The following is a 15,928-nucleotide window of genomic DNA, read 5'->3' as shown; positions in this document are numbered from 1 at the left end:
ACTAACTGCTGGGGCATCTTCCCCTCTTATTTCAATGTGACTCTTTGTCTGTCTATCTATCTATCTATCTATCTATCTATCTATCTATCTATCTATCTATCATTTATTGTAAAGAGCTCTGGACCCAAATTCAGTCTCAGTTCTGCCACTTAAATCTATGTAAATTTACATAAGTTTAATTGTCCTCCTGTGCCTCAGTTTCCTCAACTGTGAAATGAGAGAATAACAGTATGTACCTAAGAAGGTTATTGTGCGCATTAGCCAGGGGAGCTTTTAAAATGCTGATGTCCAGGCCTCACCCCAGCCAATTAAATTAGAACCTCAGGGGTGAGACCCAGCCTCAGGCAGTTCCCCTGTCTTGCTCAGACTCACATATCCGAGAAACAAGAGTGAATTGAAAATGTGACTTAGATAAAATATGAAGTCTGCTTTTCAAGGGAGAGAGTAGTTCTCATACTTGCAAGACAGTAAACTTGCCAGCCTTATTTTTTAAAAAAAAGAAAGAAAGAAAACCAATTCATCAGATGGTTAGGGTCAAACCAATCTCCCTCCCTACGTGGTAGTAAATATGCCACCTACTCCCTAAAACTCCTGTGCCTGATAGAGGGGGTTAAAGGGCAGGCAGAAGAATGCTGAGGGAGGCCCACGTGGCAATCACTTTGCTTTACAGCTGCCTGATTGTGTCCCCTTTACCTCTGATTTGTGCAACAAACGTCCCCGAAAAAATACTCTGTGGTACCAGTGAATTTCAGTACCATAATACTCAGACTTTACATTTCACTTATTTAAGGCAGATCAGAACAGGACTATCTACTATAGAATAGAAAGTACAGTTGCTCTTATTCTGGGTGCAAGAAGGTTCCGGCTCTGGCTCTAGGTTAAGCACAAAATACCCACATATTCAACTCTCTTGATCAGGATGACAGATTAAGTATGTCTGCCTCCTCCTCAACACACGCTCATTTCCTCCCTTAGAGCCAGCACTAATTTGGTGAAGGCAGAGTAAAAGGAACTAATTAGAACATCCTTGGCCATGGGGCTACATCTATATACGAGGAGAAGTGGAGAAGGAATTGCCTTATGCCGTATTCTCACTCCGCACTCAGACAGCCTGCCACTGAACGTCCTCTTCTTACTGCCCTTCTCCGCCCGCCCTCCTCACTCCCACCCAAAGAAAGCTGTTTCTGGGGTCTTGGTTGACTGTCTTTGGATTCATTCCCGTTAGAGGTACTTTGACCGGACAATGAGTACACAGAACCACAGGGAGAGGATTATCTAAACATCAGATTCTGGAAGGCCCCATAATGAAATCTTCAATTGAGTCAACTGAAGATGATTTTTCTTACCAATGGTTTTGTCAAGCTGTGTGGGAGCCAACAACGGACACTGAATTGGCCCTGCTCAACACCTGAAGACTGAGCTATCATTAGGACTTGACAGAGATTTCACTGTGGTTGTCTGTTCCTTGTGTGATCAGCCAGTCACTTGGCCTTAGTGGCTACATTTAGCACAGCCTTGGGAGTGTCTGTAATGCAGACGGCGCAGCATACTGGGTTTTCAGGTGGGGCTCACTCACCTGGGAGCAGCTTGTTTCCACTCGGTGCATCCCGTAGGAGAAGTCGTCTGTGAATGTGATTGCGTCAGCGCTGATCACATCATGGAATGATGGCCAACCTGGGGCAGGGCAGGCACAAGCCCAAGACAGACAGGGGAGAGAGAGAACAGCCTCGGGTTAGAATGCAATGTTAAAGGAACACTACGCAAAGAATGCAAGTCCTTAGGATATGAACCCTGCTTAACTTTTTCAACCTGGAAAAAAAAATGTCAAAAGCTGAAGGGTAATGTATTTTGCAAGAGTGCACAACTATTTTTGAAGAATCACTTTTTCCTCACATTCAGATGACAGTTGCATCGGGATTTTCTGTTCCATGAGACAATCTTAGACTGACCTGTAGTTTTCTAGAGCATCCCTGCATTTATAAAGCTCTCTCTTACCACTCTTTTATCTCTCTTATCTTCAGAGTCACTGGGCACAGCCCTGAAGGACTCTGAGTCTTACAGTGTGATGTTTTCCAAAATACAAGCCAATTGGTCTGGCTGTTAGCTTTTCAACTGCTCCACTCCTATTGAGGAAGAATGCTTGTTCAGTACTTAGTTTGCATGGTCGAAATACTGAAAAATGAATATTCTGTTGTTTCCATCTTAATCTAATTTCTTGGGACAGGAGAATCTGGAAAGCATTGCTTCTATCTATTTTATGGGCAAAAGGCTTGTTCACTTCACAGGAGAAAGTCATAGCACAGGGTACTCTTCAGGCATCTCTGGGTAGCACCTTCTCTCCAATAGCATCTTGTTCCGATTTTCACGTATTCTAATGATTTTTAAAATATGCACACAGCTTTAAGAAACTCAGTGGTAAATGGACCATAAGATTGTACAAATGTTCATGAGTGTACAGTCAGGTTTTATATTCAGTACTTATGGGCATGTTTTTCTATGTTTCCAGAAAATATGTCTGCAGTTACTGAGCTGAAGCCTGCATCCCCAAAATGATGAAAGAGGTGCTATGTCGCTGAATTGCTGCTGCGATTTTTTTTTCTTTTTCAGAAGCCAAATTTATTCCTGCAGAAAGGAGGAAACCCTTTAAAAACGTGGTGCTTTGTGTTTATACACCCACTGAAAGAAAACAGAATGCAAACTGCAACAATATGATTTCCAGTTTCAAACAAAACAAATTAGCTCAGGCCAAATTTTTATAAGAAACTCCCTGAAGCTCTCCGTCCCCCACTGCACAACAATGTAGCTTTCACTGTCAGTGCTAGATTTGATTCCCCAGAATCTGAACACTTTCCAATTCCTTGGTTTGAGTTCAAGATTGCTGCAAATCGCCAAAAAAACCTTAACCTTCTAGTTATAAAATTCCACAAAAATTAATTATGCTAATACTCACCAATATTCTTTAGGAAACTTCGCTTTTCCCTATTGTCTACATTCTAAAGAGAATCTGAAAATATTCTAGGCTATAGTTATTTCGTTTATTAATGATTAATTGACACATGTAGGTGTTCTTTGTTCCATGACAGAAGTGCCAATTGCTAGTAAAGAGAGGTTTCATGATGTTTGAGGACATTGATAAATAATTTATCTATGAAAAGAAAGAGAACATTCTGTATTTTTTTTAACCTCCCATGTCAGAACTCATTTGATTGCAGTTTGTGGCAACTAATATAATGGGGGTTTGTAAGTGGCGAGAGTGGATGGTAGGGAGCAGGATAAGTTACTTGCCAATGTTACACAGACAGTAAGTGCCAGAGCCAAAACCAGAATCGGGAAACTCTGACTTTAGTCTAGGGTTCTCTTCTTATCTTCCACTTTCTCCCTCAACAAAAGACTGAGAGGTTGTTCATTTGAACACTCTAGCAGGAAGGAGGTTGCAGGCTTTAAGAAATATGTTTACTGCAATGTCTGGATTAGTTGGTAGTTACACTGTTACATTTAGGGACCTCCGGGTAGAAGCAGATAATAAATGTATCTTAACCCATACTGATTCTCCCACCTAATGACCAAACTGTTCAAAGCGAAAGTCCAAGAGTAATGATGTAAATAATATAAGCTAATTTGGGATTTAGATAATTTTTATTCATTTATCAAACAACTTAGAAGCTCACCCTTGGGCAGTAAAATTGAGAAAACTGCCAATTCTATTTGGGTTTTCTTCATACTAATTCTTTCCTAATAATTGTGAATCATTGCCAACTAAAGATTTTGGGGAGGAAAAGGGACGGCTTTCCAATGAGCTATTAAACCATACAGCTCTACGTTTTGTCTCCATGACTTAAATATTTATAGAATTTTCCAGAAGACTATATTCAAGAACAGAGCAGGGTGATGTGGAGTTACATGGAGCAGAAGTTCTCAAAAGATTTCAATGTTTCTGGGAAAACTGTTGACACTTCCAATAGTTTATTTGTTGTTTACCGTGGTGCATTTAAACACTGGAAGAGACTCTTAAAAAAAAAAAAAAAAAAGACATTTCAAAACTCCCCAAATTCAGTGTCACTTTGCAACTGTAGAAGAAATGTGGTTTTCAAGATGGAATATTAGATCTGTCACGCAAATCTTAATTAATGGAGGCTAACTAGGAAAACCATGTGGAAGAAACCGTGTGATGGGACACATTTCAAAAGAGAATCATGGCCAACTTCAATAAGGCTAACACAGGAGAAGGCTGAGTTCTTTTGCTAGGTCTCTCAAAAAAGCAAAGTTATAGAAAGATCTATCAGAAAGGTAAGTCCTTATTGACAATCAAACGAAGAAGGACCTTCACCCAAGAATAAATTGTCTTATGGCAGAGAAGCCACAGTGATGACAGCACTTTGAAAGCGGAATTCCCTCATCATGTGAAAGTATTTAAAGGAGGAACTCTTCACTGCTGTAAAAATCCTCAAAGGAGACCCTGCCCCCACTACTAATAATAAGGAAAGTGCTTCAAAGGGTGATAGGCAAAGGCTGAAGCAATCTGGGTCTTGTTGAGAAAATTATCTTGAGCAAAGGGGGGGTGGTGGTGTTTATGTCAGTTTTGACATTAAAGAAAGATCATCCATCCTCCTTTCTTTAGGATTTCCCTTTTGGTCTTCTCATCTAACAAAACATTATTTGTTTTGGATGCATTCCATGCACTTTTTAAAAGAAAAGTCGATTAAAAACCTGTATAAACAGAGTTGGCTCACCCCACCCCCAATAGCTCCCTTTGTTTCTATTTGATGTGGTTGGATTTAGGTGTATTACCATTTTGTTTCCAATTCCAAGAATATACACTGTACTTTTTAGATATTAGCCTATTATTATCAAGAATATCTTATATTCAAGAAATCGCTTTTCCCCTCAAAATCTTCTCTCAGGGAGAAAATAAACACAGGTACAACTAAAGCTGGAACATGGCACTCCTGCTTCAGTTTGATCCAACCATCAGGCAAAATCAATCTGCAGACATAATTTAATACTGCTGGTATGTGAAGCAAATCCAAAATATGTTCCCTTACATCTCAAATATAAGAGAAAGTGGTCGAGTTTGTAACTAGTAGATTTTCGGTGCTTGCTACCCCCTACACCAGAATAAATATTTGAGATCGCAGTAAAAAGAATTATTCCCTCTCACTCACATAGCTTAATAAAGCTGTTCTGGTTCTACTTGAACCCATAATTGAATAGTGACATAACTCTCCACAAGTAGTGTTCTGTGGACAATTCTTAAATGTTTCACTCCAAATGCCTCCTGAGGAAAACTTTCTCAGCTCTCTATCCCAACCTTTTCCTATTTCCTTGGCCTAATGGCAGTTGTTAAAACTAGCAACAGATTATAAACAAGTTGTAGACAATTCCATCTGAACCATGTCTAGAACATGTGGCCTTCGTTCCCCTACTCTTCATTTAACAAGGATTTCTGTACAGCTTCACTTCCCCTATATGCTCCCAAACCTTCAGATAAAAACTAGAAACCTCTCCAAGTTGGCTGCGTGACCCATCAGTAGAACATAGCAGAAACTACCCATGACCAAGAATTCATTCAGCTGAAATGGGATTACAAATATTTTGCTATCTTCAAATGCAAAATACATTTGAGCACAGTAAATCCCAGTTGGGTTTGGGAGATGGTTTAATAACGACGATATACATTTCAGCATGGTTTCGGTGAGGCGAGCTGGAGATTTGCAGATCTCTACTTTTGTGTGTGTACCAATTCTCACAGCTCTATCATTCCAGGACCATATTTCAAAATATGTTTCAAATATATGGTGATGGAAGGAGAACTGACTCTGGGTGGTGAACACACAATGAGATTTATAGCTGATGTATTACAGAATTGTACACCTGAAATCTATGTAATTTTACCAACAATTTTCACCCCAATAAATTTAATAAAATAAATTTTAAAAAAATATGTAGCTTTTTGTTTCTCTGAAGCTAGAATCTATTCATCTCACTGACTACAATTCACCTTATTAGCCACCTCAAGCCAAACAATAAAACCCACTAGGAAGACCCCCTACTAAAAAGAATTATTTGAAGCTAAGAACTCTGATCCTTGACCAATTATTCACTTCAACTGATACTTCAAGTACAACTTTTATCTCATCTTTAAAAGGATGATTCTCTATTCCCCCTCAAACACCCAAGTGTACATAGTGATCAACCAACGACACGCATGTGGTAGAAAATCAAATACTGCAAAAATTATTACAGTAAATTATTCCTTTTCCATTCTCCCCGTCCTTGCAGACAGCCATGTTAACAAGGATTTTTGTTTAATTCTAAAAAAAAGTATGCTTATGCTGTTATCTCTTGATTCCTTCATTTTAAATCTGTGCTATCCAATTCAGTAGCTACCAGCCATGTCACAATTTAAATTTAAATAAAATTAAATTTTCAATTCCTTGGTCACAAACTCACCACATTTCAAATTCTCAACGGTTACATGGAGTTAATAGCTACTATAGTGGGCAACACAGCTCTGTAGTTTATCTGTGTATATATTTCCACCACCATTTCCACAGAGACAGAACATTTCCACCACTGGACAGTGCTGTTTTCGATACTAATGATTGCTTCTCTCTTGTGAACGATGAAGGGCTAGTATTCAGACTTACACTAATCTCCCATCCCCTTTCCCCTTCCAACTGTTGATGGTTACATCATTTTTAATTCTTTTAAAACCTTGTTTGCTAACGTCTGTCCTTGAACTAAGTTCAGTAAGAGCAAGGAGTTTGTTTTGTTCACCACTGTATTGCCAATCACTTAAAACAGTGCCTGCCACATAAGCGGTGTTACAAAAAGCTATCTGATGAATGACCGAAAGAATGCATGACTCTCGTATCGCTTAGTATCGCGTGACTCCCGGCTCAGTAAGATTGCCTAGAGCCCCTCTCCCCACCAATTCTTTCCTCCTCATTCCAATGCCCGAGCATAATTAAGACTTCTATGGTTTTCTACAGATTGATTCTAAGAGTTGGAACCTAGTAAACAACATTTGTATCATTATCGCTATTTACAGAGGTAAAGAATGCTGGGATTATATTTCCATTTCCAGCCGTCCACTCAGCATAATCCCAGGCTGCCTAAAGTCAAACAGATTTTCCTTTTTTTTTTTACAGTGCATCACATGTTAAAAGGCATGTCATGTTTTCTTCTATATTTTGTTTGCACCATGACTTTATTATATAACTGTACAAAATTTTTCTGTAATTCAACATTTTAATTTTTGATTTTTTAATTACAAATATTTCAAACATATGCTAAAATATATAGAATATAATAGGCATCCATGATTTGACAGATATTAACTACCAAGATTTAACAGATAATAACATTTTTTCTATAATTGCTTCAGATTTTTGTTTTTCTAATAAAATGTTATAATTAAAGCCAGATCTCCGTCCAACCTTCTCCCCTATTCTTACACCTCCTGTTACCCCAAAGATAATTGTTTATGTACCATTCCCACACTTGTTTCATTCACTTTCTACATATGCCTATACCTAAAACAACATATTATGCTGCAGACATTTAAAATTTTAAATGTCATTGCATCGTAAGTATCTTCAGGCAACTTATTTTTTCATACTATTTGTGGTCTCTGGTTGTTTGCTGTTTACACAGCATCATCTTATTTTATAATTGAAATATTTCAAATATCTCTGAGAATATGAATTAGAGGGTAGTTTTATTTCAGTTTTTCTATTATTCTCTAAAATATTTCTGCTTCGTCTGGGGCAACTCTTCTCTTTGTCTTGGTTTGTGTCTTTCATGCTGTCGGTTTTCTTTGTATGTCTCTGGTGATCCTTGATCAGCCATCTCTATTTAAGGATGGAGGTCTGGGCCAGTTCTCCTGCGCAGCTGATGTAGGCTTCCTCTGCTGTCAGGTACCGCACAGGCTTGTTTCCTTCCTGTGTTTTAGCTCTGAACAGAGAAGCTGACTGGGAGCTCTGGGAACACTGTCATCATTTGCTGATGGACAAGGGTTTGTCCTAGGATTGGACCATTGGAGAAGGAAATAGCATCCAGTGAACACCTGATGCAGAATGGTTTACCCTGGAGTACCACACCTCAATAGCTGCCCCAGTTCTCCCAGACAGGCTGTTTAATATCTTAAGAGAGCAAGCAGTCTTCCAGTTATTATTTTTTTTCCTGTAATTGATGACCTGTCATTCTAAATAGGAAAGTGAGGAAGATGTAAAACTGGTCTAGCTGTGCTTTAGACCTTCAGTGGAACACCCTGTTGTCAGTCCCCCATTTTCCTCTTGACAATTCTGTACTCTGAGCCTCTTTATAATTCTGCTGGGCATCTCTGCAATCACTCTTATACAGATTTCGGGCTACAGCTTTGTTTAATCAGTGCATAATTAATGCATTTCCACCCATTTTTTTTCTTAGAAAAATTGGTTAGAATTTGTCTGCTCAAGGCCCCTGCCCCCACTCCGATTCTTTTTGCAATGTGTTTCTTCTTCTTCTCCGCCCCTCTTTCGGGGGCGATGAATTGAATGGGGCCAGTTGGTTTGTGATGAATCGGGCCAGTTCTCTTCCTCCTTCTTTTCCTCCTTCTCCTCCTTCTTTTTCTTGCTCTCACTTTAAAGGGGTCTCTTGGGAGAAAGGGAACAAACGGTATGCTCAGCCTACCGAGATTTCTTTTTAATAAACTGCAGATTTTACTCTCTCGATCTAATATATTATGGGAGGAAGCAACAGTTTTGGGCATCATCATAATTTTTCTACTAACCACAATTATATTATTTTTTACCTTATTGATAAAAATACCAAAATCAGCATATGCAGGTTTAAATGGCTCAGATTTGTCTCTGAGTAAAAAGAGATTATGGACTAAGTGTGTGCGATTAACACACTATAACATCTGCCATGACCTCTGAGTTAGAATCAAGGCAGGTCAGCATAGTCTCCTCCCTGATTGGCCCGGTGGAAAGAAATTTCTTGGACGACTTCTCAACTTTATATTTGATTGTCAGATACAGTTTGAGGATTTACTGTATTTCTGCCCTCCTGCCATTGCAAATATAAGGACAAGTATCCCCCTAAATGCTGATGACACAATTTCATTACTGCAACCAAGCAATAGTCTCAAGAGGCAAACTATTCTAGTCAAGAAAAGAGTGTAACAGAAATTATGACACAAAGAAAATCACTGGTTTGGGCAAACCATCCCCCATGCTTCATTCAGCCTTATTAACTGGTACCTCAAATAAAAATGATACTTAAAACACTTACCTTGAAAAGCAGGGAGTTTAAATATATATATGAATTGGCATAGATCTACATAGACTTAAAAAATTCATGAAGATAAGAAACGCTAATTTAAGTGCAATGTACTAGTCAAGCATCAATTTGATTTTGGTTACTATTTACCTTGCTTTTTCCTCTTGTTGTCAAGTAACCCAGTGGTTCTAAGTGGCAGTGGCACTGCTGCCAGGGACGTTTTGAATGGCATGGTGATTGGGGGCCAGCTGAAGGCTTCCAAACAGACTAACATGATCAGAGTTGTGTTAGAAGGTGGCTCTGGAAGCAGGCAGGAGGGTGAGGGTGAGAGGAAGGATGAGAACAGTATGTCAGATGGAAGACCGTCTATGAGAACAGAATTGATGGAGCTCTAAATGAAGACATTGGCAACGGGACTGGAAAGCTGGGGAGAGATTATAGACACAGAGAGCAGAATTCACTGCTTCTGGTGACTGAGGTACCTGTGAGGGAGTGAAGGAGAAGGACAGAACCAACTGATTACTGGGTTTCCAGTTTGTATGGCTGGCTGGATGGTGCTAGTCATACATTTGCTTCCAGCAAAAATAATGAAATCAGGTTAGTGTAGAACTGTCTAGGAGCAGAGGGAAACAGGGCTCAAACCTGCGACTCTGGCTAAAGGTACAGATGTGAAAGTCATCAGAGTACAGAGACAGTAAGGTTACGGATAGGGAGACATAGGAGGTAAATATAGCCAGAGTGCAGAGCCAGACGGGCGTTTAAAAGGTAAACTGAGGAATATGAGTCAGTGAAGGAAAATGAAAGAGAGCATTTCGAGAAATAGGAGGAGGAAAGGGGAAGCAGGACAGAGTCACATAACAGAGAGAAAAGCGTTTAAGGTTGGAGGGCAGACGTGATCTACAGAAAAGACAAGTCAAACAATATCTGAGAGGAGACTGCCGCCTGTAACAGTAAGGAGGTCTCAGGGTCTTTAGAAAGAGCCATTTCCAATGCCATGATAACAGAAGTTGAACTCTGTTGGGTTGAAAGGCATATGTGAAATGGAGTGAGTGAACAAAAGTCTACTCTTTACAAAGCCTGGCAGGGAAGGAAGGGAAACTAGGTAGGTGGATATAATGTTTGTGATAAAATATTTGGATTCTGGGGGTCCCTCACACTGACCCACCTTGCCTGTTCTCTGAAGCGTTTAAAATGTTACAATATTACTTTTCTAATGGAACTTCTGCAATAAAATGAGTGATATGCAAATATTTAGATATGTTAAAAAATCTTAAGCATTACTCAAATGCTGCTCCGGATATTGAACAGAAGCTATATTTGAAGAAAGACTGGACAACTAAAATAAAAATCCATCCCTGGAATCTTTTTTATCTTTATTTATAAGTTGTTTGTTGTTATTATTTGTAATATCTTTTGGTCTACCGAACTGAGTCATGAGTGCAACGTTTTAAGTGACCATGGTAATCTGTTTTGCTTTTTGGCACAAAGCAGGTACTCAATAAATATGGTTGAATAAATAAATCCAGACCTTTAACACGAGGTCAGGTTCCCACTGAGCATGTTCACAGCACATAGAACTTTCTCTCCAAAGCATGTAGCACAGTTTGCAATTACTTATTTATATGGACAATTTTGGATTAATGTCTTCTGTCACTAAACTCCATGAGACCATGATTGCTTTGTTTACTATGATACCCTCAAGCCCTAGCTCATGAAAATATCTGTTGGATGAATGAATGAACAACAAAAATATAATATATTTCATTATTTAACAACAAACTTGGACTTATTTAAAAGATTATCACTCAGTTTGGATATGCTATCACTGGGCCAACTGAAGAAATTAAAAATTAAAACAATAGGCAAAGAATCTCTACTCGCGTGCTTTAGGCGATTTGTTTTACAAATATCAAATTTTAAATATGGTTATTTTCCTGCCTATCAAAACTAGTGCATTTCTTCAAACTGATTATTAATGATTTCCTGTGTGGAAAGCACATCACCTTATCACCCACAATCATTGCAGGCACTTGAATCTATTGAAGGAGACTGACAGCAGACTATCAAGAGCACCGAGGTGTCCTTTGGGCGGTGTGAACATCTGGTGTCTATTCTCTTTGGAGATTAATAACGTACCTCTACTGCAGCGGGCTTTGCTGATTCCTCTGAGGCCTGCACAACATTTTTAAATGGTTCCAAACACACAAGATCTCTAATTGGTATGGATTTCATCCACAGTTTCCTCACGATCTCAGAATGTCTCAGAAACTCCTAAGCAGGAATTGACAGGGGCAAGCTTCCCTATTTCCCTTTTTGGAGGCTGCTATTAATAATTTTTTTTCAGGTTCAATAAAATCACTGAACTCAAACCATTTCAACTGAAAAACTGGGGAGCGGGGCTTTATTTTCCCTGGCCTGATCACTGTCTCTTGCTACTTTAAATCACAGTTAATGTTTTAAAAACTATATCTTACACATAAGTCAGTTGTAGACTGTTAGCATCAAAGGATCTGAGCAACATCACATGTAACGGCCTGACCTTTAGCCATCATTTCTAAGTGCCATTAAAAAATGTCTCTCAAACTGGTCTTAAATTTAGTGTTGACCTAGTCACCTTGATCCAAAAACATTCAACTTTAGATGATTATTTTATTTTGCTTCCAAAAGCTCTTCAGTCCAGTGAGGTATCCATTAGGGAAGCTTCACAAAGAGTTTAGAGTTTGTGCTTAGAATTTATTAGCTACATCGGACAGGAAGATGGTGATTTGGGTTGCTTGCTGAGTGAAGATTATTTACTGTGCTTAACTGACCTTAAGAATACCAGAAGGGATTCAGGGTGGGGAAATCCGAAGAAATACAGGTTCTATTCTCAGCGACATGCAATTCAGACTAAAAGGGAAATAGTGTCCTATTCAGCTGCAGACCTGAATTAGGTCTATTCATCACACAGCATCATGCGGGACTCTCAAACTATTACTTACATTCTTTTGTTGGGTACTTATCAAAATTTTCAAAATAATTCCTCTCCTAAATGTATGTGCCTGATAAAAATATATGATTACTTCTTCTAAGAGGGGCCCCTGAAATTCTTTTATTTATCTAAATTTTCTCCTGATATTTTTCTTGAACTGAAATCTCTCCAAACTTCTGAATAGGCTTTCGATCTTTATTGTGTTGTATATTTTTAAGGACTACAATCTCATACAAAATATTTCCTTGTTTTCATAAATCTATGGTCCTTTACTAGTCTACATCAACTTTTTATGAGGCATCAAAACTTAGTTATACCTACTACGATTTAAATGTCTGACAACCCATCTTGAAAATATATCTTGAAACATAGCAGATTGCTCAGAAAAGCTATCAAACACAAATATTTTAGAAGAAAATAATTGCTTAGAGTTGTTCACACAACAAAGGATGTTTTTTGGCCTTTGTAGCACACACGGCAAAGATGAAGCAATTTATCAAACAATGTACATTTCCTAATATATTCAATGTTTTAATACATCAAAAAGGCATGAAGCAAACTACATAAAACCAACTACATAACTATTCACTCTTTTTAAAACCCTTTAGGGAAGTCTTTTGCTAACACCCAATCCCCATTACTCTGTTCTTCTTTTTCACATATTTAATCATATTCTAATATACTATAACTTACTGTTTATAATGTTTTTTGTTTGTTTGCTTCTTGCCTGTATTCCCCCAACTAGAATGAAAGCTCCATGTGGTGCTTTCATTCTGTTTCATAACTGTTTAATTCCTGTTTAGCTCCTAGAAGAGTGTCTGGTGTTTAATAAATTTTGGTTGAATGCATTTTCTATATGCACTCTTGTTACTCTAGAAGTCTAGGATTTAAAAATAATCCTTGCTTTGCTTTTAAAATACACAGTCACTAAAGCCTTTGTTATAAAATTAGTTATAGACTCTCTAAGTCACTTCCTAATATTTATGAAAGATTTTGGTGCCTAGTTGGCAGTCTTCTCTCCACCCCAAACTCCCACTGATATGCTAGGGGTCCCCGTGAAGGTAACCCACTTACCATCCCTCATTTCAACAGTTCTTTGAACACCTGAGAGAGCTGAAACTAAACTAGTCCACAGAGCCAAAGTCCTGTATCAAACAAGACCCAAGGGTACAAGAGGCTTTTGCAAGTCGAAAGTTTCAATGGCTTGAATTCTGACCACTGACAAGCTTAATGCATTAAAAATTAGATGTCATGACATGAAGAAAGATGAATTTCAGATGGATGAATTTGGCTAACATGGTAGGGTACTGCACACATATTTTAATTTGGCACTGAACTACCATGACAAAACAAGAAGAGGAAAATTCCATAAAGTTCTGAACAGATCCATAGTATATTCCGTGGCCCACAGGCTGACATATCATTCTGTCAGTGGTGCAGTAATATTTGAGTCCTACCCCACTCACCCAGTTGTAAATGATGCATAGTGCAGGTACAAGACGTGGCTCCTTAGTGTCGAGTAGGCGCTAAATAAATATTTGTTGAACCAAAGTGGGACTGAAGCAAATATTAACACAAATTGTGAAAATGATATCACAATGAATCAATGTGTGTATTTCAGACATTTTGATAAAGGTCACCTCTCAAGTATGTATTGTTTCTTATGTCACAAGGCCACAGTATATAACATTCCATGGATTACTATCTCTTGGTAGCATGTCATGGGGCACCTATGCAATATCTTTCATTTTTTCTGATGTGAGTAGCATAAAACTTTGGAAGGCATGATCAGCATCCATAAACATAAAGCACTCTAGCACTATTGCCACAATATAGAGTCGCCTTTTATTTGGGTATTTGGCCTCCTTCTAGTGTAAAATAAATTTTTTTTTGAAGTTTCAACCATGTATTATAGTATTAAATAACAGTCAAAATTATGGTCTTAAAGGCCAGGTAAAATTAATTTTTAATTACATTTCCCATATTAGAAAACTCCCTTAGGGGAAATTTTGTCAAGGTATGATGCTATATAAAAGATTTTTTTAAATCATCTACTTTCACTTAAGGTGTAAACCAAGAGCCAGTATAATAGCTCTTTGATCTTTAACAGTTTTTATTTTTGTGCATTATTATTTGTAAGGTCTGTCTCACACAAATAATTCTGACCTCTCAATTAATCTCAAGTTTTGCTCAGTTCTAGGTATGGCCCTGGGTTTCTGACTTCAGAGGTATCTTAATGTTATTACTCTTTTAACACCTTGTTGCTTAGCTCCTGTTGCTTTTTAAAACTGTACTACACACATTTATTAACCATATGTAAATGCATCCATGTGAATATATCATACATACTTTAAATGCGAAGTTCTTTCCCCTAGTTTCTTGGCCCTTTTCCTCACCCTGCAGGAAATCTATGCTAACAGCCTGAGAAGGGTGCTACAGCATTTTTACTTCTATTCGCATAGCCTTACAAAATCATAAGACTCCACATACATATCAACATAAATGTTCTAGTAGCTGCATAATATGACACAGATAAGGTAACCCAGAAAGTCTGAGATGTCGCATCTAGCTAGGCACCAAGGCAATACAAACGAAGTGGACATCTGTTGTCGGGCTGCGGTGTATGGGTCAGAGATATTCTGGAGAGAAACAAAAGCAAAAGCCAAAAAAGCAGACTCTGGGAAAGGAAGTAGCATAGACGAGGACTTAACAGTTCCCTTGGCAGAAATCTAATGAAATAAAATAAGTTTTTGAAAAAGCAAAGAATATTTTTTTCAGTCCTGAAAACTATTAACATCGTACAACAACTTTTGAATTGCTATCAGTAAAGCAGCAGAAAGGGTGGTGAAATTTAGAAATACCCCAACGGTGATAAAATTCAGAAAGACCCCAAATACCCCAGTGACAGTGCCCAAGCCTGTAAGCTGTGACGTGAGGGGACGGAAGTGTACAGCCAGGGTCTCATTCTGTACGTGATGGGTAAAAGAAATTGGACATTACAAATTTCTGGTGAAGGTAAGGGGGACTTGGAGACCAATCTGGAGGGGTGAGTTTTTCTCACCGACAAAGGCAGGGTGGAATGGAATGTGAACAAATAAGAGGAAATCATTCTGCCCAAATATAAAACCAATGGACCACATTAAACTTATCACCCAGGGGCATTTATATCAAAGCACGCAAAGGCTCCACTCTGAGGTGGGAGAACAGTTTAAAACTCGAAGGTGTCCCCGGAGTCAGTAAGTGCCAAATGCAGCATTTTCTAAAAAGATGAAAATAAAAATAAAATAAAATGGATGCAGAAGTCCAAAAACAGGCTTCAGTCAGACAGTTAGGACCCAGTGTTGCTCCTAAACTGCCGCCAGGTGAATAATCTACACTCCTCCCGCTCATGCGGGAATGCACACTACAGACAAAGCCCAGGTAAACAGGGAGGAGACTCACGGAGAAACCACCTACCACTGTTTTGGGACCAAAAAAAAAGCATTAGAACTTCCTTTCATAAACGAGTAAGCTAAACAAGGAAGGAAAAAAGTTTCCAATAAAAGAAGTCTAAGTTCTCAAAAGACAAATAACGGGCTTTTTTTCTGGAAATTTTATCACAGAAAACAGAGAAATTAAACCACAAACACTTCACGACTCTCAAGGAAATTGAAGAGAATACAGGCTCTGAGAGATTTTGAAAGGAGATAAATG

General features: G+C 38.4%; 1 protein-coding gene across 2 annotated transcripts in view; it reads right to left on the bottom strand.

Annotated features, from left to right (window-relative positions):
• The window catches only part of MSRB3 (methionine sulfoxide reductase B3), a 150,562-nt gene that overhangs the window by 9,697 nt on the left and 124,937 nt on the right, over nucleotides 1-15,928 (bottom strand). For both annotated transcript variants that reach the window (XM_088800467.1, XM_019732461.3), the window contains one exon: nucleotides 1,577-1,674. In XM_088800467.1, the coding sequence (XP_088656593.1) occupies nucleotides 1,577-1,674 (98 nt within the window). The remainder of the gene's footprint in view (nucleotides 1-1,576; nucleotides 1,675-15,928) is intronic.

The sequence above is a fragment of the Rhinolophus sinicus genome, chromosome 1 (genome assembly GCF_057876585.1).
Source record: "Rhinolophus sinicus isolate RSI-liver-muscle chromosome 1, RSI-T2T, whole genome shotgun sequence".
Taxonomy (NCBI): Eukaryota; Metazoa; Chordata; class Mammalia; order Chiroptera; family Rhinolophidae; genus Rhinolophus; species Rhinolophus sinicus.
This window is presented reverse-complemented; position numbering and strand designations above follow the sequence as displayed.